The sequence below is a fragment of the Haliaeetus albicilla genome, chromosome 13, assembly GCF_947461875.1.
Source record: "Haliaeetus albicilla chromosome 13, bHalAlb1.1, whole genome shotgun sequence".
Taxonomy (NCBI): Eukaryota; Metazoa; Chordata; class Aves; order Accipitriformes; family Accipitridae; genus Haliaeetus; species Haliaeetus albicilla.
The window spans coordinates 10,793,444-10,819,572 of NC_091495.1; the positions used below are offsets into that span (position 1 = coordinate 10,793,444).

Genomic DNA, 26,129 nt, shown 5'->3' on the forward strand with positions numbered 1-26,129 from the left:
GGAAGGAATCTCCTTTTCACTATGTGCCTTTTTTCCCCCCTCAAACTATTTTGATTCATACAAGCTCTCGATATAACTCTTAGATAGGATGAGCATTGAGTAGTATTGTTTTTAAATTGACCGGTCATCATGTAAGATCCTATCATTCTAAATATTTTATGAGAAGCTAAGGTTTCCCCAAGGCACCTCTAATAATAAACTTTCTGCAGAAAATTTGGAAAGGATTTTGTGTTTCAAGGAGGAGCTGGCTGCTTGAAGTAAATTCTCTTGTTGAGTCATTTATTCCCTTAATAGGAATTTTCTGATCTGCTGTCATTCTTGTTCACACACTGGGTGTCACTGCCTCTAAAACACTTGTCATTCTTTAATGGAAACAAAATAGTCATTGCAGTCAGAGCCGCAATGTCATTCCACTACCCCTTGCTGCGTCGGCAATAGTGAAAATGACAGAGCGGCTCTCAGTAGGGGTAATTAAAATGTAAATATTGATATTTTATTATTTGAAATTACTTTCCAGTGCGGCATTTAATATCTCTCCATCTGTGCGGCTCTGTTTAGCGGTCACTTTAGTGCAGCTCTGGGATGCCAAGCGGCGGCTTGATCCCCGTTATGTCAAAATGCTTGTTGCTGCTTAATTTTGATATCTAATTAAGTGGAAAAGTACAGTCCACACTGTAATCCATGGCATCTTAACCAGCTGCTTGGGTATATTTAGAATTAATCTCCACTATGGAATCATCCTAATGTATGCAATTAAGAGTCTGCCGATGGCTAATTAGGTGTATTAGAATCAGGCAGCTTCCTTTTTTTTTTCTTCCTTTCTTTTTTCTCTCTTTTTTTTTTGCTGTGTGTGGACTGTTGTAGACTTAAGACATAGCCTCCAGAGATTATCTTAATGGTACATATACACTCAACTACGTAAACTAGAAATTTCACATTCATGTAGGAGAATATATGTGACTCTTCCCCCAAACCAGGGAGACTATAAACATCATTTGAATTTTTTGGCAACTGCAGCACATTAAGAAAATCAACTAACCAGTAGAAAAGTTTTAAAAATTGGGAAGAAGGAGGAAGATGTGTAGGACAGTGTTCTGAGCTGTCATTTTCCTGCCAGAGGGTGAAGGGCTGTATTTACCCCAAATTTTGCAACCTGAAGTTTTTGGTTTGGCTATGGAAAGATATTTTAGCTAGCTCAGCACATACAGGGTTAACACAGATATGTTGATTGGATATTAAGCATGGTTGTCTCCATATGCTAATACATTCCAGTATTGGATTCATATTATTAACATGATTGGGGAATTCCTGGAAACCTGACTTTGCCTGACAGAAAGATGAAGGGAGCAGGGATTGCCACAGCTCTCAGTGAGGAAATGACTGGTGGCTTCCCCAGGGGAGCAAAAGGCAAACAGCAGTGACCCAGCACTCTTTGAGGAAAAGTGCTCCCAAAGCAGACCCGTAGAGGGTATTAATAAGTGGCAGCACGTATTAAATGCACAAGAAATCCCTCCTTTCTGTGAAGAAGAAAAAAACCCAAAACTGATATAAAATAATCCAACAAACTTGGTTTTGAAGCCTAATGTGCACCAGGCTGAAGAAGCTTGAACTCTGAATTTCTTGATATTCCCAGTCGGTGTGTGCAGTTGTTGGGAGGCTGATGGCGTACAAATATTTGAAGTGAGCAGTACCTGACCTAATGCTAATCATTGTTATTAGTTTAGTTAGCTTCCTCTCTCAACCTCGTGTTCTTTTTTTTTAGTTCAGTAAAAATTTTTAAAAAAGCTATAAGGGTGGGCTCTTTTTGTTTAATTATGTGTGATTGTAGTTTCATTTCTGCTAGCTGAACTCTTTGAAGGATCTAGGTAAGGCATACCATGCACAGGATATGCATGTATAGTGCTGACTAGTCTAAGCTGAACTGCGTTACCATTTTCTGGATTGGACTTTGAGAAAGATTCAGCCCTATTCAGGTTATTTGTTGTTTTTCATCTACAGTCTCTTTACTAATGACAGAATGTAGTTTTTATTTTTTCACCCACAAATCTGGCTTTAGTGTACCCATACTCAAATACATATGTCCACAACAGATTGAAGGAAAATTTGTGTGAAATCAATATTTATGTTGAAAATATGATTGGTCTTTTTTTATATAGGCTCAGCGAAAGAAAACAATCAGGGTCATAAATGCAATCCTACTCCTTTTTCTCCCATGTAAATGTCTGGGCACACAGGTGATACCTCAAAATATGCTAGACATTTTAAAAAGCAGATTTCCTATAAAATGCTGTAACCCAGAGGCAGACTTTTCAGGTCTAGGGGCAAAGGTTGTTTTAGGAGCACACTATGTCATATCATCTGCCTCTGCTATCTTCAATAAGAGGACAAAACAACCCCCATAGTCTAACCAAAGCATGTTCAAAGGTTACAATTTAAAGAACTGCAAGAGTTAACTTTAAATGAGCAGATCAGATCACTTATGTAGTGCATTAGAAAGATCACCTTCAGGAATCTGCAAGTTCATATTGCTGACCTTAAGGAGACCTACAGCTACACTGGGCCATATTGGACTGCTAGTCTGAATTTTAAAACTTTTTCATTGTCCCTATCTTAGAATTCAAAACCCACTACAGAGAAGGTAATATGCAAGAAGTGCCAACAGAAAAAAAAAAAAAAGCAAGCAGTTTACTACTTACCAGGTCTTCCTCTGTTCTCAGAGCATCTAGTGTTAAATCAAAATATAAGTGTTTGGCCTGGCTTCTTTTTAATACAAGGCTGGTATGAGTATGGAGTAAAGCTATTTAAAATTGTGGAAGTTCCAGTGGTAAAACCAGGCCAAAGGGAAAATTAAGAATTAATCTGTTTAAATCTATTGTCTTATATTTTCTATTTTCTCAGTGAATACTGAAATAATAAGCTATGAAATGGAAATTAATGGATATAAAGAGTACAGTACTTCAAACCATGTGTTTCCAGAAATGCCATTATAAAATACTCCATACATGGAGGTCTTACCAAATCTGTCCTGAAGCAAGGGTGACTTCCCAGGTTTTTTTTCATCTTTAATGTTTCACTTCAGAGCATTAGCAGCTGAAGGTGGTTATGTGAAGTCAGAGAGACATTCTCAAGTCAGTCACATTTTCCAGCTCCTTCCCATTACTATTGCTAAAGAAGCAGCTCACAAGAACTTGTGCTGTAACTAGAAATGCGATATTTAAGAGTAGCTGCCTAGAAATATTTGGGTGGTTAGAGAGGGGTGTCTCTGATTCAAGTACTGAAATCAATTTGAACTATAGTGAATTACATCTCACTATATGCATCTTACCCTGGGAAGAAATGACAAGCTTAAATTGTGGCTGTTTACTGTTATCATATAAGGTTTCAGAGGGTAAAGACAAACTAGAAATATTTCTAACTGGTATTTAAATTACATTAACACCTTTTTGTATAGCTTGAGTGAAAGGTCACGCTAGACAAGCAGCATCTTCACTGTTTGTAAATGTCTAATTTGCTGCTTTTAAATTGCTGTGAACTTCACTTACTTAGTCCTGCTGAATGAATCCAGTGTTGCAAATACTTCTGACAAGCGAATATTTGCTTAGTGAGAATCCATTGTTTGTAATGGATTGAGAGGGACATGCAGTGTGAATGCATTTTTATTGCCGTGCCATCTCTCTGCTGTTGTTTCAGTGACTTGAAAGTAGCATTGTCATAAAAGCCCCGGGTTTCTTAGTGCTCTGTGTGGCATTTCCTGTCTTACTGGTAGGTGTTAGTGAAGAAGTTCTTATCACAGGCATTTTTTCGTGTTATAAAATATTAAAAAAAAATATAATTCGTAAGAACTTGGACAGCAAGAGTTAGGAATACAAACATGCTTAAATAAAACCCGAGAAAGAAAGAGCACAGGCTTGGGCGAAGACATCCCGGTCTCTCTGCACGCATTTTGCTTTTTGTACTTGCGTCGGAGTAATTCTTGGGCACCTCTGTGTATGCAATCTGATCTTCCCTCTCCCACGGCCGCACAGCTAACAGATGGCAGTCACAACTCGTAGCGCGGAGAGCGCTGCTCGTAACAGAGCCCCAGTACTGCTTTTGCAGTGCTCTGCTGCGGAGAAAAGCATCGCTCAGAAAAGGCGGTGGTTTTACTGCGCAAAAGTTGCTGGATGAAACTAATTTCTAAACGTAACTTGAACTGTAGCATATCAGTTCTAAATAGCTTGGAAGCTGAATCCAGCAAACAGCGTTAAGTTGAGCCTTTGGCTATATTTCTGGTCAGTTGTAGTTTCTGCTTTGGGATTTGATTTGTGATTTTTCAAGTTTGAGCAAATACCTGTGCTTTTTGTTTCATGAGCTGACACCTTTCACACGGAAATCCTCGGTTGTACTTAAATTTCAGCTTGCTATGGCATCACATGCAGTTATTAGCCCTTCAACCAGGGTCTCCATGAGCAAATGGGTATGGGGAAAAAAAAAGAAAAAGGGAAAAAAAAAAAAAAGGGTTCACTCTGGTATAATGAGTCATATCTGTTTCTGCTCCAGCTTTCACCAAATTTCATCCATAATCTGTGAAATATGTCTAGTGATTAGTGAGAGCACTCTCCTTCTGTTTAATGGCTTTCGTAATAGCTGAAATGTTTGTGGGTCTTGATGTATATTTTTAGACTAAAGAGTATTTTGAAATGCAGTTAAATCTGTTTTTTCTTGGATTAATATAATAAAAAGGATCTCTTAATTAAGATCTATGGGGACACTCAGCTCTAGATGTACCCAAAGAAAGTGAATCATGCCATCCTCTTCCTTGGATTTCTGAGAGAATAATATTAAGCGGCAGTCAGGCTATGAAGGTTTCCTTCAGCAAATACTGTGATTGTGTCTAGAAAATATTATGTAGCCCTAGCAGAAATTTCACTGCTGAAATTTCCCTGGCCTTTGTTTACATCCCTGGAAGCCAGCTGAAGTTGTACGATGGATCTGGGCAAGCGCTGAGAGTGTGCCAGGAAGGGAGAGGAGGGTGGAGTGACAGCTGTACGTCCGAGAGCACACTGGACCTGAGTCTGATCTTGAAATGGAGCGGACTTTCTTTACGTTCACTTCTGTGCAGCCGGCATAAGCCTTTGGCCCACTGTTTGTCATTTGACCATGAGGCCGCTCACTCTCTAAATAAAGTAATCTGGGCTGAAAGCAAAGTTTTTTTAAAAAGCGTTTACAACGTCAGTTTGTTCTTTTGACAGTGGTGACTATACATCATTTTTTGAAATCAGGAAATAGCGCTGGAAACATCAGTACCCACAGAACATTTAGAAGGAAGTTAATGTATCAAAATTAAGTGTAAATAATTTAAAAATCCAGCTCTGGTATTTCAACTGTGTAAATATATTGAATCTGCAACACACTAGTAAACATGTCCTTTTCAAGCACAGCTTTGATTATACAAAATGTAAATGAAGATATTTGAAGTACAAACCAGGGCAAGATGGAGCAATGTTTTACTCATAAAACTAACATTCACAAAAACAACTGGTAAAATAAATGGGAGGTGATTATCAGAAAAAGCGAGCAACTCCCAGGTTTGCCAACAATTTCATACCTGGTTTGATCAAATATTTGGATTTCTAAACAACATAACAGAGAGGAAGGGAAGTTCATTCCCTGCAAAGTGAAATAAACTAGGATTCAAGTCAGAGTAGCCTGATGTAGGCGTCGCATCAAAAGTTGAAGGCTGAAAATAATGGTAGGCTAAGTCCAGCCGCTCTCTTTTTTTGTCCAATAGGTCTCGGAGTGCTGTGTGCAAGGCACAGATCTTACTTTGGCACTTGACCATCTGCAGCTGCTTCACTCTAGCCCCTAGTGAGTTAGTGTCCATGAAGTCCATCTTAATGAAGTAGAGGAAAGGGTCTTCAGGAATATAAAAGATTTACCCTGCTTACCATGGAGCTGTGTGCAGTGTGAAATAGAGAGCAAGCAGTGCATGTGCTGAGATTTGAAAAGATCTGTGGTTTAAACAGCCCCGTCTAAGAGACTGTGAAGGGTGTTTGGAGCTGGCTTGGAGTGCTGAGCGCTACAGAGCGCGGTCAGCTCGCCGCTAGTTGCTCCCATAATAAAAATGCTAAGGCCTTTTTACCTATTTATTTCTGCTTCCTTTGAGCTTCGGGTTTACTGGTATGCAAAAGGAAAAAAAAAAAAAAAAACAAGCATATGTTCGGTTGCTCAATCAACCTTTTCTCAATCCACACTCTGTGATCTCAGTGAGTCATTACAGCATAATTACAATTTGAGTGCGATACGCTGTTTGTAGAAAAGTATCTATTTTTAGCTGAAGAAACACTACAGTCCCTGAAAGGAGCAGAAAGAAAGAAAAAAAGGAAGGAAGAAAATCTGTAACCAGCAAATCAATGCTATTGTTAACTGATATTACGAGACACCCTGTAGATTTACAATGCTTGCGTTCAGCCACATAAAAACCACACTGAAAAGAATGCCTACCAGGGGTTAAATTCATATGCCTGTGCTGCAGCCTATTTCTGTCAACACTCAGCTCAGGAAATAAACATTTATGCTTTCTGAAATGAAAGTGTATTTTTGAAGACTAGCCGTCAGATATTTTTTGCCCTTCACACTTTCAAATGCTTAGCCTTTTTTGTAAGTTGACTGCAAAGTGCATCAGTTTGCTCGGCAAAAAGAAAAAAAAAAAATCTTGACAAGTGCCCATGGCATCATTGTCAAGCGCACGAGCATCTAGTAGAAGATGGCAGGAGGGTTGGCACAAAACATGCTTCCTTCAAGCTTCTTACCTCAGGGGTACCTGACTCTTGAGAAGCCTTTCAGTCCTTCCAAATGACGTTATTGCAAACTGTCATCTGGTTTATTTGGAGTGAGCTGTATCGCAGATAAACATGCTATTTAACTGCAGGTCAAGGTACAGAGTCATTCTGCTAGCAAATGCCTGAGATACATTAAATGGCATTGACTTGGGGAGGGAGATGGAGAGAGATCAAAGTTGTCACCAGTATGGTACGTGCTAAGGGGGAAGAAGGTACACAACATCGTACTTTAAAAAGCCATTATGCAGTTCTACATTTAAAATGTTGACCTGCAAGACTCTTAAGGGTTAAGGACCCACACAATGCATGGCAAAGTTCAAAACCACACCATCCTGCAGCATCTCAGGGCCATTTGGAAAGAGCTTACAGCTGTGACTGGGGAGGCTAACACTGCTCGAGAAACCTGGAAGTGTATTTTGTCTAATTTTGAGAGTTTTTTAAAAATAGTTACATTTTAAAATAGAAAATGTCCACTTGTCACACAATGTGGTTGATCTAGGGGATTCATATAACAAAAGCTCACAGAATCAGAGCACAGTTTGGCATGAAATAAGTATAACCTCTTCCAAACACTTAAAAATAAATCTCTGTACATAAATACATATGCCCGTGTAATCTATTCTTTCAACTGTGACTTGCTGAACATCTTTTAAAAGGGCATTGGTGTTATACAAGAGACATGCCGGATGCTTTCACATTTTCTGAAAAATCAAAACAAAACAAAAACAGATTAATTACAACTTGATGCAGCTTTACATTCCCATGAGGGATGCCTTTAAAAGTTAAAACGTGCTTTCACTGAGCAGGCTTTCAAGGGAAAGTTACTTCGATCAGGAAGAAAATAATCGTGTTTATTTGATTTATTATTGGAGAGCAGAACAGTGAGGTTTATATTTGCTAGTTTTTCTAGAATGTAAAAAATCTCTTGGTTTTTTATGTGTCATATAAAAACAATTAGTATATTTACTGCATCAGAATGCAGATTTTTCAGGAGTGCAGTACAATAAATTATAGACAACATCCCATTTTTCCCCCTCACAGGGCACATGTAATTTCCTTTGACTGTGGCACACAATAAATGTTATTGAAACATAGCATTATTTGTTTTTTAAAAAAACAGAAAAACAAACCTGTGCTAAAATAGATAAGTAAATAAAAGAAGGAAGTTGGGAGTTTTCAGAAGAAAAAAAATAGAAATTGCAGGTTAAACTTTTTTTAATCAAACCTGATTTTATTGCTTTTTGCTTAATTAAACTCCTCAAAGTGTGTGAAACATTGTTATACCTGAAAAATTGTTAATTTGTAAATCACAGGGACAAAAGGGCTCCACTGCAACTTTAAAGTTTCTATGCACGTAAATGTCAATAGAGTGCCTTCTCCATCATCAGCACTAAATTCACATTGATGCCTCTTTTCTTCTCTGTATTGATCCTTCCATGAGAACGTAGATTTGTATCTGTTAATTAATGCGTCCTGAAACAGCGTTTGTATTAATCAGGCAGATAAGAAAAATTGGATGCCTGCACCCTCATGACAACCGTAAAAGTGCTGGCCCTGATAAAATCGTGGATGGACCTCAATAAAAAAGTTCCTCCTTCCACTCAATAAACTAATCATCCTGCTTTTAATTATTCGGCAGAAAGATGTGTGGAGATTGGAGAATGTGTAAATCTATTTACTAACAGCAGTGTCTGGGAGGGAGAATGGGGCTGTCACAGGACGGTGCTGCAGGCTACGTTCTCTGTCCATCTGCTACTGCAGAAAAACTGGTTCTTGAAAGACGGGAAGGAACAGAAATGTTGAAGCTAATTGAAATCATGAATTCCTCCCTATAACCTTTCAAATGATTATTTCTTCTCCATTTCCCTCTTACTTATTTTAATCGTAGATGTGTTATTTTCCATTGTCACCTCTTCAAGGGTTTCCTGTTGTTGTTGGCTCAGTTTTTGTTGGGTTTTTTTGAAGGCAGAGAGCCACAGTTCTATCACAAGACTCAAAAGACAGTAAGAGAAAATGAAAACAAATAAGGAGGGGGGAGAAAAATGAGAGAGAGAGAGCATGCAGCCAGTTTTATGTTTCATTTTTTATGGATGCCTGGTGGTTTGGATGTGGGGTTTTCTTTTTTATTGTATTAGTTTTGCTGCTTAGTGCTTAGAGAGAAAATCTTGTTTGGAGTAGATGCCTTGCAGATTTGCCAGTTTATGATATATTCCTGCTTGACTGTAACTCTTGACTTTCAAAACAGAAAAATGCATTTAAGTGTAATTGAACGCCAAAAAGAATGTTCTTACAGCAGGAACCCTGTCAAAGGACATGTAAGCAGCTTCATAAACAACTAAATGAAAGCCTCAGACATGTCTTAAGACCCTTTAAGAAAAGCTTGACTAATCCCCTTTGATGATTTTATTAAGTACTTGCGGTTGATGGTGCCAACTGGCAAACTACTGCATTTCACCAACAGGCCAGGAAAATCACTTCCTCTCCCATATTGTTTTGTAGCTCCTAATGTGATTGGGATATTAGCAGTTTGATATAATAAATTGACAGGTACTGTAAACAAGAGTCTGAATAGGTAAGGCAGTAAAGATGTTTGCCCTTAGTGATCCTATTAGGAAGGGCAGCGGGGTGGAGGTGGGGGGGAGAAAAAAAGCAAAAGTTAAATTCATTAAGAGGCATTTATTAAATTTTTGATTGCCCTCAGAAAAAGGATGGTGTGACTGCTATTCAGTTGGCACTTCAATATGCCGCCCTGTTATTTCAACAAGTGTAATAGAGGCGGGAGCCGTTACGGAAGTAATTACCATCTTTTCTGAGGAGGGTAGGTGTTACTTCTCTTTCCCCTGAGGTTAAAGTTCAAAGAGAATTTTCCTCTTTGTGATAATCACCTTAATTCTATTAAAACATCAAATCTTCACTTTTTAAAAAAGGGGGTTTTTTTTGTCTCCTAAATTATCCTTCTTGGTTTATAGTAACGATGAGCAGAGTCATCAGATCCCTGTTTCACAGCATCAGGTTTTAGAACTAAGCATGAGTATTTCAGAACAAAGGCGGCATCATACAAATCACAGACTATCACTGCAATACTCCCCAAATTAATATGTTTCTTACAGAAAGAGCCTGCAAATTCCAGATTGTTTATAACTTCATACATTGACTAGAAAACCTTTGATTTTATATTGATACACTTTCCTGTAGTAGGATGGGGAGGAGGGGCACTAAAGCAGAAGGGAGAATAATAGAGGACGTACATGTTTTATCACACTGTATATAAAAATAAATCAAAAAGAGGAGCAGATATTTGACAAATCCAAACGTGCTTAATATTTTTCCTGTATTTTTTTCCTATTCAGGATTCTCTACTTTGTCTCTAGCTGACCAGATGAGCCTTCTGCAGAGTGCTTGGATGGAAATTTTGATTCTCGGTGTTGTATACCGGTCACTTTCTTTTGAGGATGAGCTCGTATATGCTGAAGATTATATTATGGATGAAGACCAATCCAAATTGGCAGGCCTTCTTGACCTTAACAATGCCATACTGCAGCTGGTAAAGAAGTACAAGAGCATGAAGCTGGAGAAAGAAGAGTTTGTCACCCTCAAAGCTATAGCACTTGCTAATTCAGGTTGGCAGAGTGGCATGACGGTTGCTACATTTTTAATATGTCGCTTTCTTTTTTTTTTTCCTCCATAATACTTTCTGCATGCTTTTTTTAAACATGGGTTTAGAATACGAAATCGCTGATCAGACTTTAGTCTAAAAGACAACAAACAAAGCAGTTCAAACTAAAAAGAACTTTCTGGTTCTAAGTAATTGTGGAATATATTCCTAAGGGAGTGGAGAATACTGCACGGTATGATTTGGAGAGTATTTTACAGGCAAAGATGCCTTCAAATGAATATAGATGTTGTTCTCCTAAATCCATTCCATAATCCAGACAGGTGTAATCATTGCAATTAAAATGAACAGAAAGGATGCATGAGGATATGCTATATACGTTCTCTTTAAAGGCAGCTACTGATTTATTTGATAGGGTGAATTCAGCATAGGGGAGGAGGGAGGAGATTCTTATTTAATCTCACAAGGACCACACCTTACCTTATGGATCCTCTGCATTTATGAGAATGCTTCTGCAAAAATTATTACCTGTGCAGCAAGGGTTAAAAATTTCAGAAAGAATTTTTTTCCTGCATTTGAATTTAAAAGTGCTGAAGCAGTGAATACTGTCAGATAAGTAAAAATCGTTTGTGCTTTGTTGTTTTTCCTTTTGTGTCTCCTTAATGCTTTATTGTGGTCTTAAGTCCCTTTTAGCATTTGCATAAAGTTCACGATAGATCCCTCTTTAATGACGTGCCGATCATTAGATACCTGTGTGTCAATAACATGCTCTGATGCTATGTTCCATTGACAGTCACACCGTGCCCCTCCATCTGCTTTTGTTTTGACCCTATCTTTGAACTTTATCTTGGTTGCTGGCCAGTAGTTTTCCCTTTAATTACAAGAAGGAAACTGTCAATAAAATCTGTTAAATGGGATGCAATGAGTGGCTTGAATGGGCGGACGGCTATTTGTTCAAATTCTGCAGCATTCAAGGTATTGACAGTTTGTTTTCTGGGGCCATATGTGACGATCAATCTCAGGCTGGGCTCAGCCGCGCTGAAAAATGAAAAACCAGATTGCTTTTGCTTACTTGTGGATGACGACTTGTGATTTGGCGCGGTCCTAGTGAGATGAGACCTTCTGCCCAAATTGCCCCCCTGAGAGCCAGGACGCGTGACTGTTTTTAGAAATAATTTTTTAATTGATTTTGTAATTAACAGTTCATCTACAATATTGATGCATGAATCCTCAGATTGATAGGAGGGAAATTGTTTTCAACAATGAAGTTGTACTTTCCTATTTGTCTTTGTAATGTGATTTAGCACTCTGCATTTTTAATTGGAAATATAATTCAAAAACATGCAAAGCCAAAATGCTTATTAGTTTCTTTGTAAAATATTCTCCACCCCACTAACTCTGCCCTTAGTTTTAGAATATTATCTTATTTCCAGAATAAACAAAATGCTGAAATGCCTCTCAAAGATCAAAATTTTTTTTAATTGAAGATTTGTTTATAATTTTTGATGATTGTAGATAGACACTAGAGGATGCTTTGCAGCTACAAGAAGGATTTTTCCCCAAATTAGTCATGCTTAATGAACAGAGCAAGCAAGTTACCTGGAATTACAAGTCTAAATTGAGAAGGTTTTTTGCATTTATTTTGATTCTGTAATTCAAAGACTGAATTAGAAATATTTGTATAGTTTACTTGATAAAAGGATAAGGGGCTAGAATATAGGGATATGGTGTTAAATACCACTCACACCTTCCCCCCCACACACACAAAATAAAGGCATGCAGTGTTTAAGTAGTAATGAAAGATACTGCTGCCAAAAAAAAGTTTAGTCATATATTGTGCATAGAGTGTTATCAAAATCATCTATAGCTTCATTAACTTTGCTGGGAATTACAACCAGGATAATGTCAGAGATAAATACAATTCAACATACTAAAATTCAGGGCACATTTAAGTGAAAAAGTTTCCTTCCCACATCTTAAAAAGAAATAAACCTGCTGTTTTAAAATGAAACTATTGCAAGGAGGCGTTAAAAAGCAGCCCAGCCATTCAACTTCCCTTTCAACAGAATGTTTTGACTGCTGACATTCAACATCTCAGCTTCAGGTTATACATGTAGCAGATACCAAACTTCTGTCAGCTGTAGCTACACTAACCTGTAGATGTAAAATAGCACCTGCAGAATTACAGCCTATCAAAAAATATCAGACCCCTAGTGTTTTAACTTAAAAATGCTGCTAAAATCAAAGCAAAATTGAAATTAAAGTAAAATCAAAGTTTTTGTCTTTTTTATAGACAAACCCAGAAATAGCTTATTTTCACATAACTATGAACTTGATTAATGTAAATGCAGCTATATCCAAAAAAAAAAAGAAAGAAAATGCCATTATAAAATCAATCGGTTAGCAATTCACATTTTAATATATTTTGTTGCTACATCTGCTTTCTTCCAAAGCTTACACTATTTATTCTTCTGGTTTAAAATATATTAGCCCTTTTATAGCTGTAGAGCAAATGGATGAAGTATAATAAGAAATCCTAGGCATTTCAGACTTTTTTGCCATATCCACACTGTCTAGAAAGATTCCCAGGTTGACTCTACTGTAAACAGTAGACAAAGATGGTTTTATAGCTCTGTATCTGTGTTAGTGATTTATGATACAGTGTCATAGTACTTTCCCTGCTAGTATATAGAAGCAGGAGGAAGAAATTGTAGATTGTCTTCATATTGATTGTATTTTGTTTGAATAAATACCACAAGCTTTGTTTTGGCCAACAAATCTCAGTATCGTGAGCATGAAAACACCCCAACTGCTAACTTTTCTTTAGGCCTACAGAGTCTATTTGTGCAGTACCTGATCTGAGATAATCCTGCCATTTGGTTTCTAAAAGGTGGGGAGGAGGAGACGTTTTTCAGGGAGATTCTGTGACAGCCGCTATCAGATGTTCCTTTTGGAGGGTTGGCCAATGCCATGCTGCTTCTATAAATTTCCAGAAATGCAAGATGTATCAACCTTGTAGATTGTCACTGATTTCAAATGGAGTGCATATAGCATCTGAAAAGTTTAAATACATACATAAGATCGCAATACTGAAATGTATAGACATTTCAGTCCTGTGCATGTTAAAGTCTCTACAGGCATGATTTCAACAGTAACATTTAATATGTAGTGCTTAATATGGAATTTTATCAGGTTAGCTTTAAACATCTGCATTGATTGGATAGTAATTAATGCAGCCTTTATGCTTGAACTCCAGAGAAATCCCTCGCACCACAGCATTGCTGTTGTCCTGTCGGGATCACAAGTCCCTTCCTTCTTTCTCTACCTTCTCTACACAAATGCAAGTAGGTACCTCGAAGCTGCAGGATGCAACTGCCCTGCGTTCCATTGCACACCGCCCAAATGAAGCAAGCTGGCACCAATGAGCACTTTGTTTACCCACGCAGAAAATCAACTTTGAATGGTTTCCAAAACATGCATGTACCAATTACTTCCTCGTGTGTAAGGGAAGGTGAAATATTTACAAAATATGTTTGAAGTGTACACGAGTGCGCACCTGCACACGTGAACGCTCCCACACAGAAAAGATGACCCGCTCGTCTCTTTTGTATTAGAAAATGCTTTCATGTATCGATTAGGTAATACTAAACAGGGAGTTGCAGGTGAGCAGTTTTTTGAAATTGCCTAATCAGTAAGGACTAAATTGTGCCTTCAGGCCAAATGTTGCAGAAGAGCTTAAGACTCACAACTGAGACCAGATTTTTAAGAGAAGCTCAGTTCCCATCTATGACCTGACATAAGGAACTAGAGTGTCAAAATACGTTAGCACATTTGAAGATCTGATCTGTGTGTATGTGCCTAATAGAATGCTGGCATCTTGAAAAATCTGACCCAAATGTGGATGCTAGGCACTTAAAAGTATAACCCTAGGTATGTATGCACTGTTGAAAATTTAATCTTAAACACTAATACTAGCTGTCCTCTGCTCACCATCACAATTTCTGGTCTCTCTTATTAACTCTCCTAAAAAACACCCAGCGCCCTTTCAGTACTGAAGGAGTTAGAACCAAGAAGTATCTTGTGCATTTTAGCATAATGAAGCACAGATCAACATTGATGCCAGTGAAGTTACATGATCATCTATCTTTGTAAAAAAATTAGTTTGTTCTTACAACTTACTTAGCTTTCCAGCCACCAAAACAGTGTAATCAGGCTATCACCATTAAATAATATTATCATAATAAAAATTAATTGGTAGAATCCTATAAATCACTTATTCCACAGAACATCATTGTTATTCCCAGTGTAGACAGTGGCTTACCTTATGTCACAACATACTGTATTTAGTTTCTAATAATGCCTATTTTTTTAATTTTATATTATTTAGTCATCTTGTTCCTGTTGGAATTCATTACCAAAATGTAGCTATTGTGAATAGGCATATATAATATATATACACACATACCTGTGTGTTACTGGTGTGCTACCAATGGGGTTTTTGCCAAATATAAATATCAAGGTCTGTTAACTCTCTCATGTAATTGTGTGTAGAGAGTGGTACAGCATAGAAACAAATTTTTAGAACAGGATGTTGCTGCTATAGTCAAAGTTTTCGTGTTGCTTGAACACAGTTTCCTCCTCATATTCCATTTTCATGTAATCAGATAGATGGCACCCACAATTCTTAGAGAAAATAAATAACTGCTACCATTTGCTTAACAATAGCATTAAGCAAATGGTAGCAGAGTTAATTAATAGTTTAATATTTCTTTTTTCTTTTTCTGGTCTAGTAACTGAATAACTTTGAGATATTAGTGAGTCTCAGGCTGCTAACATGTAAATAAGATGAAATAGGTGGGTATTATTTATGTGTTAGCAGCCTGTGACTCGCGAAGGGCAAGAAGCGAAGCCAGCCCAGCGGCCAGTGGGAGGACGGAGCCACAGGTTCCTTACTGCTGGGGCAGGACTGCAAGGGGAGCGCTGTGCGGCGTCTGCCAAGGGCCAGCTCTGTGCTGACAGGGGCATTTTCTGGGTAGGAAAGCAATGATCTGAACTGCTGTGTCACCAATGCAATTGCTAGTCTTCACTGTTACTCATCCTGCTTTTCCACAGCACTGAACTAGGGGCTCTCAATGATAATTATGGCAATTACTTATATCTCGTAGTGGATAAAAAGGATTCGGAAGCATTCATTCAACATTTTCTTTTAGTTGGTATCTTGCCCTCCTTTCCAGAGTTTTAGTAGCCTTGTTGAGTAGGTGCTCGAACCGGTTCATAGTATGCAATTTGTTCTGCATTGCAGAAATATTCCTTTATTTATTGCCCTCACTACCTACCCTAGTGGAAAGTAAGCCATTTCAGGAATAAAAAAAAAGGTAGTTTACTGTGTTTTAACTTACCTTATGCCTGTGGTTTTAGTTCACTGCTAATCCAATTAGTCCCTGAAATAAATAGGTGTGTTGCGTGGAGTAATTTCTATTCTTACTACATCTTCGTTTCCTACTGTCTTTTAAAAACTGCTTTGAGGCTTCAGTTTTCATGTCTCTTCTTAAAAGTAGGCCAAACCAGTGCAATCCAGACTAAGGCTTTGTTCACTAAAATCAATCATATAAGCCTTTGTTTTACTTTTTTGGTTTCCACTGCCTATAATTCCTATGGACAAGGAATTCTTAATTTACTCCTCTTCAACTTCCAACATAAATTTCAATTCAATTGTCTGTTTCCAATAGAATAATCCGGATGTCAGACCATTTTTGCCATCATCTTTTGCAAGGGAAAATAATTCTGGTTTTCTATGTGCTTGTCTCTTAGACTAACCATGCAGACCCCAGCAAATAGTTCTGTTCAGGAAAGACAGGCAAATAGGTGGTCAAAATTAAGTATATTTGTTGACCCTACACAGGAAGGACCAAAGTAAGTATCTGGGGCAATTTCAATTCTAGACTGGAAAAGGATGGGAATTCTTGCTGGGTGAGGGAACCAAGAACCTAGTTTGATTTGCTATTGACAATTTCCATGGGTTGCTTCTATCTTAAGCGATATGCTTTTTAAAATGTTACTGTGTTGTGTTTCTCATAAAAATGACACAGAAACACAATGTGGGCAGGCACTTTGCAAAAATGTAAGTTGCCCTGTGTAAATCTGGCATACATTTCGGGCAGGAGACGAAGGGGTTCTGTAATTCTGAGAAAAGTTGACCCGTCAGTAAACGCTGAGGTGTTTTTTGTGGGGTTTTTGGATTGGCAATACAATCTAGATAATAAATTCCTCTCACTTGAGACATAATCCAGATTAGGATTTTGTTGTACTTACGTAAAGCAAAAAACCATTTTGCCTGCTGTTCTTACTCTTCATTCCATCCAGTTCTTCCAGGATCCTACAACTTTCTAACCTGATTTATCCAATTTGGGTTTGTGAACTGCTCAGCTATACAGAATCACAAATGTCACAACGATTGCTGTCTTTCAAGTACTTGTTGATATTTGCCTCTCTGATGTGCTTTCTCAACATCTTAATGTGTGCATTCACTGCTGCATACTCCCTGCTGCTTGATTCACTATAATAATTTCCTCCTTTATGCTGCCTGATTTTTCTGAAATGAAGAAATACTATATTTGAGACTCTGGGTTTCTACCGCTTCTTAGTGATGTTATATACAAAATACATACATACCAACCTTTAACTTTCCTCAGAGCAGTATTTTGAGAGGTTTCCTTGCCCTCAGTTCAGGTGCTTTCCAATCCTTAGCTAGTTGTCACCCTTTGTGGTGTGTTCTAAACGATTCCTGGGTGGCTGAATGTTGGTTTGCTGCATTTGAGATGAAGCTTGAATTGTAAACGAGATAAATTGTAATCTGAATTTCTGTCTGGACCTTGTGGTGTTTTTCTTGCATGAGAACTCTAGTTTTCTCCCATTTCTGCACAACTATACAATCAATTGGCTGATCAGAAGAGGTACAATTCTATTTTCCCATCCCGTGATGGTGAAAGAAGGCATTTGCAAGGATAGGATGAGATTCTCCAAGCATAGCTCAATGAGTCAGTGTCCTCATTTGTTGATCTCACTCTCTCTTATCGCAGCACAATCAGTAACAACTTTCCCCCCTGCTAGACTGAAATCCAGTGTTCTCAGCAGCATGTTGTATCAACAAGTCTTGTGTTTGTCTGTTGAGCTCTTCAGTTTCACCAGCCTGGGATCCTTTTTTTTGCAGGGCATTTACTATCAACTCCTGCTTGCTTTCAAATGACAACACTTTCAAATTGCCTTGTTTAATTTCATTGTTTATATAGGCACTGATTTTTAAGTGTATTACGTCTGAGTATAGGTTTCCTCTGGATATTACCTGTGTAGGATGTAATTGTAAATAATTCAGACTGTCTACAAAGCCACTGGAAAAAAAAAAACCCAAACAACCCAAAACAAAAGAAAAGGGTTTTTCTTGGTATAGGAAGAACATTCAAAATCTTTGTATGTAACTTATAATTCAGTTTCATATTGTCTGTGGAATTACTTCTTTATTTCTGGATTGTCACACAGACTCTGCATTTCCTTAAATTATAGTGGTTCTTGTTGACATTGCCCTTTCTTACTAGTGAGGATTGGGTTTATCAGCAATAAGTTAACCTGCTCTGAATTCACTTCTACATCTGCCAGTCTGTAGTTACTGAAAAGATTTCTCTTTTCTTTTATTTTTCCTCCTCTTTTCCCCTTGGCTAGTTCAGCGTTTTAAACCATTTTCCTTATTTTCAAAGGCTTATGCCTGAGGGATTAAGATCTACATTCGTTTAATATCGGGAATAAAGTGGAAGTTCCAGACTGCAAGGCTAAAACTTGAAGAAGAATCTTTGTAGAGATTAATATTTTCCTGAGCAATCTGTGAGCTGAATCATGGTCTAATTAAATAGCACAGATTTAGTGAGTTTGCATTTAAACATTAGCAGACCCTAGAATGGGTAAAGCTGAAATTAGTTTGAATCTTTTCTGTAAATGGGAAGTTAAATTATCATGGTAATTTGATTAAATCATTTTTAAATCTTCCAAGCTAAATCACCATTTTTAAAGAACAGTTTGAAGTCTTAATCACTGTTTGGAAGTGCCCCTCTCTGCTCTTTCTTCTTACCCCGTTTCCTGTGACAAAATCTGTTTCCCAAGGCACAGCTTCCTGAACTGCTCCGTGAACCACTGTTTGGCAGCGGAGTGCTCGCATTAGGCCAGCGGAGAGCTGGCTGGTCACATTCTTCCCAGCTGTTCAATTGATTTCAAAGACAGCAACAAATACATTAAAGGCTTTACTACTATCACTTTTGCATGTAAGCAATTGCTCTGTTTACCAGAGGGATGGTATGCAATCACCCCCGCAAGGGGAGAGTAAGATCCCGTGGTTTGAGATGTTGTCCACACAGTGGAAGAGTTTGAGAGCATGGAGTGTAATAGCTGTATCAGAGGGCATTTTTTGATTCACCTTCAGTTCTTGCGTTTTCTAGGGGTGTTCTCTTCCTCTTTTCCCTCCTCACTCAGTTTCTGTGTAAGAAATATGTAGAGCATAGGTATTCCTAACACTGGAGGCCAAATTGCTATCCAAACTGCAGAGCTAAAGATCTCAGGAAGTTTCATCTCTCTGTGAAAAATATATTAGTCTGGACTCCATCAGTCTTATCTTCAAACTCAAACATGGTTGCAGTTACAAATTCTGATTCTGGGAAGAATCAGACCTGTTTTGTACAGGTTTAAAAACTAAACATTTATAGTCAGGTCCTCCGGCAAGACCCGGCTCTTTATGCAGTATGGTGTAAAAAAAAATCACAAGAACAGTCAGTCTTTGACTCGCCGAGCATTTGTTGCTGATAAAATGCTCCTATTTGGTTCCCCAGCAAATCTGGCCCTGGAACTGTGGGTCTGGGGGGAGGAGGAAAAGATGTGTAATTTCTGCACAAACTGTGCATGGTTTATGGAAAAACTATTTGGAGTAGCACATCGTGTGTTCTATAGCAGAATGATGAATGTCCAAGGACTTGGTAAAGAGTCAGGGAGTAAAGATGACAATTTGTTTGGAGTTTGCATTCCAGATTAAGCCCAGTGGCTGGACACTATGCTTAAGACATCAGTCACGTTTGTGTATGTGTGTTAGCATGTCTGTAGCGATTACATCTGTTTGTAGGACACAGAATTCAGGGATTTTCCTTTATTGACACAGAATTATTTAATAGAATTGCCGTATTAGAAAACTATCAAAAATGTATGGATTTGGGGAATGGTCTCACATTAATTAGAACTGAATTTTGCTAGAGGTAATATTTCCCTGCAATCTTTTTTAAAACATAGTAGCCTTCTTTTTCCCTGAGATACTTTTGTGTTTCTCTGCTTTCAGCACAGTGCACCTTGATGCACAGTATCACATCCCTGCAGCGTGTGTCTTAACTGCATGCTTCTTAGAGCATGTATTCGCTAAGACTCAGAATTATTAAACATGTAAAATTCCCATAGGACTCCATTATGTGTAATTAACAGATAAACTGTCATCAGAATCAATAGAACGTGCTAAATGATCCAAACTTGTATATAATTAAGTGTCTGTTTTAGAGCTGGAGCTGTAACTTTTATTTTTTTCTTTTCAATTTGCACATTTGTTTTGACAATAGAAGCTGGAACATTTTTGTTAACCTGTTACTTACTGGTTTGTGTTTTAGTTTACATGTTTGCGTTTGAAAAGAGAGAGGTATTTACTATCTGGCCTAATTATCTGAGGAACTAGTTGCACGCCAGCTTTCAGGAAATGAATCTTAGATGCATCTTAATTCACTGAATGTAATTCAGATATTTGAAGCACGTGCAAAATTTGATGTTGTTATCATCAACAGGGTAAAACATGAGGCTCCGTCAAAATACTGATGCAGGGCATCAGACTGCTTAATACAGGGCTTGGAAACGATGATAGCAGTGGGTTCTTTATCATCCAACTCCTCAGTCATTACTCTGTCTGGGAACAGGAGCTTTATTCCAAAAGCAAAAATTAAGATGCAAAGCAGCGTTGTACTAACTAGAGTTTGCAAGGATATACCTTAATAATGCCATGTCCCAGTTTCACCCTGAGCTAAGCTTGCACAGTGTAGCCTGTCCCTAGGACTGGTACCCCTTGCAGCAGTTATATTTTCATATGGTGTTTTATTGGCTCTGTAGGTCTGTTGACGCCCCAAATTTTGGTAGCTGATAGGGGCTGTTTGGTGGCCTCTTTCACCTATGACTGCTCTTTCTTACTTGCCTTCACCTCACTTTGGACCATATCGGGGGGGGGGGGGGGGGGGGGGGCATTTATGACTACATAAAAGTCAGAGAATTAGGGCTGCTCATCTGAAGTCATCTCAGCGTGGTCCAGTAACTGCCTGTTCTCAGGGACATCTTCCCTTTCTGTATCTATGCTGTTGAGGGTTTTACAGTTATTTCAGTTAGGTCTTTTCTTTTTATTTCACACTTCCATTGCTTTAATCTTTCTGGGTCATGTAGCAGTTTAGTTTCGTTCCTGGTGTGCATTGTGTCTAGGCTTGTCACTCAGTACTTGCACCACCAAAACATCTCACCTGGAAAGGAACAGGGTGAGGTGCTTGCTTTGAGTGATTTAGAAAAAAATGCAAAACCCCAACAATAACAAGATAAACCACCCTCTGAGTGGGTGTGAGAGAGGGATTACACCTTGTAGGAGATCTTAGCTTCACAGAACAAAAGCTGTTCGGGAACATGCTAAGTGTTGCCTGTCTGTCTGAATGTGCCTGAGGGAGAAAAAATTTGCTAAACCGATCAGGAAATCACATCAAACCTGCTTTTCCCTTGTGTCAGTGCAGTGGTTCTAATCCCGCGATTAGCGTCTCTGAGCAGCGGGTAACGGCCATGGCTTCCAACTCCACAGCCTTGGAGCCTGACACAGAATTTTACCGAGCTTTTCAGTAGCAAGGCAGTCATTCTTGCTTCCCTGATAAAACGCAGACCTCAATTCATACAGCCCTTTGGCACTATCGTTTCTTCAAAGCAGTGACTGTAAGAGATGGTTTATGGAGCAGCGAGGGTGACCGTTTTACTTGTTTGAGGAGGATGAGGAGAAGGGATTACTTACACAAGAGTTAATTATACATTTGTAGTTCCACAGTGGTTCCAGATATTTCCCTGAAGGTCAATATAGAAATTAGTGGGTAATTATCTTCCTTCTTTGTGAAAGAGGATGGACAGAACCAGTGAAAGTGGTGTGCAGCCGTAGCGGTATCTGACTTTCGGCACACCAAACTGAAACCTCCTGTTGCTCCTTTGTTTTGCAGACTCAATGCACATAGAGGATGTTGAGGCAGTGCAGAAACTTCAGGATGTCTTACATGAGGCTCTGCAGGATTACGAGGCCGGGCAGCACATGGAAGACCCACGTCGCGCAGGCAAGATGTTGATGACTCTCCCGCTTCTGAGGCAAACCTCCACCAAGGCTGTGCAGCATTTCTACAACATCAAACTGGAAGGCAAAGTCCCCATGCACAAACTTTTTTTGGAAATGCTGGAGGCCAAGGTCTGACTAAAGCATCATGGGCTTCCCCATCATGCACGTTTTAAAAAAAAAAAAAAAAAAAAAAAAAGGGAAAATAAACACGATAATAATGGCAAAGAAACTTAGTGTTTAATTAAGGAAAAAATGACTGCACTGATATTTAGCAGCAAGACTGTGAAGCAGCTTTCAACTTTTTCTTCTGTGTCTTTCTGATGCAGTTTTTCTTTTCCTTTTCCTTTTCTCTCTTTTCCTTTCTGTTCTTTCCTTTCCTTTTTCCTTTTCTCTTTTTTCTTTGCTGCTGAACTTTTTAAAAGAGGTCTCTAATTGAAGAGAGATGGAAGCCAGGCCTGCCAAAGGATGGAAATCCATAATATGGATGCCAGTGAACTTATTATGAACCATAATGTCCCCAATGACAAAGGAATCAAAGAGAGAACCACCGTACCTAGCAGTACAGTACAACACGATGAACTGACTGAATGCAGTATTAGATTTCATAGGAGCAGCCTCTAATTAGACGACTAAGCGACGATGCATCGGCTGCTTCTTATCATTGCATTTTCCATCTAGATCAGTTACAGCCATTTGATTCCTTAATTGTTTTTTCAAGTCTTCCAGATATTTCTTAGGTTAGCTACAATGTAACTTTTTCAGGGAATAGTTTAAGCTTTATTCATTCATGCAATACTAAAGAGAAAGAAATACTGCATTTTTGTGCTGGCTTGAACAATGATGAACAATAATGAAGGACAAATGAATCCTGAAGGAAGATTTTTTTAAATGTTTTGTTTCTTCTTACTAACGGAGATTTTTTTGTACCAGCTTTACCAGTTTTCAGCCATTTATTAATGTGGGAATTTACCTTACTAAAGCAATAGTCGAAGGGAAGGTGCATATTATCACGGATGCAATTTATGTTGTGTGCCAGTCTGGTCCAAAACATCCAGTTTCTTAACATGAGCTCCAGTTTATAACTAAATGTTCACTGACTCAAAGGATTAGATTACACCTACAGTATATCCGAGTAGTCTAACATATAAATACTCCATGTCAAATACCAATCTGTAACGGTGTTAGGAGACAGCGACTGTACAAAGGTATAGTTGCTACATGATTTCTAACTGCTTCAGTTGCAAATGAATGAGATACTGCCTGTTTGCAAAATTATAACCTCACACGCAGAAAAACCCTATGAACCAATAGTAGCTTAGAGGCAATAAGGCAAATGCCGACGTTTGCAAAATTAAGAAATCAGAGTAGTAGACTTCTGACCAAATTGAAGAATTTAACACTTCTATACCTTATTTATTGATTTAGATTTTATTTTGTAAATGGCAATCTTTAACAAGTAGCTAAACCAGTATATGTGCTTTTCAACCAGTATTGTCACAGCATGAAAGTCAGTCAGTTTCAAGACTGTTACGAGGTGTAATCTAATGTATAAACCGATTAGATGCCCCCAGAAAACTACAGTCGCTAAATAACCAATAAACAATAACCTCCATCAAATGCTATACCAATGTACCAGTGTTAGTAGCTGCTCCCTGTACTATGTGAACATCTTTATTCTATGTACACAGATGTAATTAAAATTGTAATCCTAACAAACAAAAGAAATGTAGTTCAGCTTTTCAATGTTTCATGTTTGCTGTGCTTTTCTGAATTTTTATGTTGCATTCAAAGACTGTTGTCTTGTTCTTCTTGTGGTGTTTGGATTCTTGTGGTGTGTGCTTATAGACACAGGGTAGAATTAGAGACAATATTGGATGTACAATTCCTCAGGAGATTACAGTAGTATATTCTATTCCTTACTGGTAATAAGGTTCTTCCTAGTAATAATTAAGAGATCAAAACTCCAAACAAATACTCGTTATGAACAGATACACACTGAAATCATAATATTTTCAAAACAAGGGATAATTTCTGTAACAGTTTATTATAGAATACCAATGTATAGCTTAGAAATAAAACTTTGAATATTTCAAGATTATAGATAAGTCTAATTTTTAAACGCTGTAAATATAGCTTTTATTCAATCATCTCTCAGATGTTGTTATTAACTCGCTCTGTGTTGTTGCAAAACTTTTTTGGTGCGGACAAGTTTCCAAAACTATTGCTACGTTGTGTGCTTTAAACAAAATAACAATGGGCTGATGCTCCATCGGCCTCGTGCTAGGAAAAAAAAACTGTGTATCTATCATTAGCTATATGGGACTATATTGTAGATTGTGTTTTCTCAGTAGAGAAGTGACTGTAGTGTGATTCTAGGTAAATCATCATTAGCAATTCATTCAGATGGTCAATAACTTGAAATTTATAGCTGTGATAGGAGTTCAGAAATTGGCACATCCCTTTTGAAAAATGTCAAAAAAAAAAAATACAACTCCTGGGAAAAAGGTGCTGATTCTATAAGATTATTTATATATGTAAGAGTGCAAAAAAGAAGTTTATTTTCCAGAAAGTTTGTGCAGGGTTTAAGTTGCTACTGTTCAAGTACACTATATATATATAAATATATAATATAAATATTGTTTTTGCTGTATCACATTAAAGAACTTGGGCTTCAGGGTCAAAAGCCAATCGACTAGAAGTATACAAAAACACACAAAAAATGGAGATGTGTTAAAGGCACACGGTGCAAACTTTAGTTTTCATTTTCTGTAATTTTTTGGAGCTGCAAAAGAACAAGTATCTCAAGACTGTAAAAGCATTACCTGAAACATAGCTAAAAGAACTGCACGGGCTTTATAATGTTGTTCATCTTAAACCTTGCTGGAGAAGAGTTCTTTCAAGACCACTTACTTAATGTGAAGTGTTGGGAAAAATTTCAAAGGGTGTATGTTTTAGCCATAACGATTTAATTTCTATTTTTGCTTCATTTTTTAATTTTTTCTTATTTAAAGCAATATGATTGTGTAACTCCCAGAAGTTACACATTTGTTTCAATCAGATCAGATTGTTGTATTTATTCCACTATTTTGCATTTAAATGATAACATAAAAAGATATAAAAAATTAAAACTGCTATTTTTCTTATAGAAGAGAAAATGGGTGTTGGTGATTGTATTTTAATTATTTAAGCGTCTCTGTTTACCTGCCTAGGAAAACATTTTATGGCAGTCTTATCGTGCAAAGATCGCAAAAGGACAAAAAAAATTAAACTGCTTATAATAATCCAGGAGTTGCATAATAGCCAGTAGTTAAAAAACAAAACAGAACAACAAATAAAAACAAACATGTCTATAGCTGTAGATGGGCTTCACATCTGTATAGCAATCAACTGTATATTTTTGTGATGTGTATCATACCGTGTGCTCCAACCAATGTCCATTTGTGTAAATGTATTTATTTTATATTGTATATATTGTTAAATGCAAAAAGGAGATATGATTCTGTAACTCCAATCAGTTCAGATGTGTAACTCAAATTATTATGCCTTTCAGGATGATGGTAGAGCAATATTAAACAAGCTTCCACTTTTGATTGCTTTTATTTTATTTTTTGTGTTGTGGGGTTTTTTTGGTTTTATTTTCTTTTTCAGAGAAGGAAACAGAGCAATTAGCATTACCTTTTGTTACTTCCATTCAAAGAGGAGCCAGCGTTATCACTTCTCCCTTAAAGTACAATATGAGTGTAAATAAATGCTATATAAAGCCTTGTCAGAATGAATTCCAGTGTGGTACAAGACATTTTGCATACTCTTAAATATGCAAAATGTCTCATGGCACATTAGAATTCAGGCTGGCAGGCCTTTATATAGCACTTATTTAATCTTAAAGCATCTTCACATCAACCTGCATTACTCAAAATCATTGCCTCTCTGTCAATGTCATAAAAGAAAACTTTCCCACTATTTTAAGATCACATTAATATCATCTAGAAGTACTTATTTGCTTTCTCCATCAACAACCGAGTCTATCATTCATTTCCTACTGCAGGAGACTCCTTTTATGTGTTCTGGGTAAAAAAAAAAATAAATAAAAAAAAATCTGTATTATTTGATCCAGCTTTTCTGAATGGAAGTAAATAGCCACCAGAGCAATAATATAGATTGGTGTTAATGAAGACCACTGATAAGTTGTCAAGATCTGGGGGGTTAAACAGCCGGGCTGCAAAGTGGCAGTAAATGGCTTCTCAGCCTTTTACCTCTGAAAGGCTGCAGCCCCCGTTGCTCG

The 26,129-nt window shown here is 37.7% G+C and overlaps 1 protein-coding gene across 12 annotated transcripts in view; it reads left to right on the forward strand.

The window, feature by feature from the left end:
• The window catches only part of ESRRG (estrogen related receptor gamma), a 408,234-nt gene extending 382,799 nt beyond the window's left edge, over window positions 1-25,435 (forward strand). For all 12 annotated transcript variants that reach the window (XM_069800117.1, XM_069800125.1, XM_069800121.1 and 9 more), the window contains 2 exons: window positions 10,172-10,441; window positions 21,738-25,435. In XM_069800117.1, the coding sequence (XP_069656218.1) occupies window positions 10,172-10,441; window positions 21,738-21,982 (515 nt within the window). In that variant the 3' untranslated portion in view covers window positions 21,983-25,435. The remainder of the gene's footprint in view (window positions 1-10,171; window positions 10,442-21,737) is intronic.
• The last annotated feature ends 694 nt before the right edge of the window (window positions 25,436-26,129 follow it).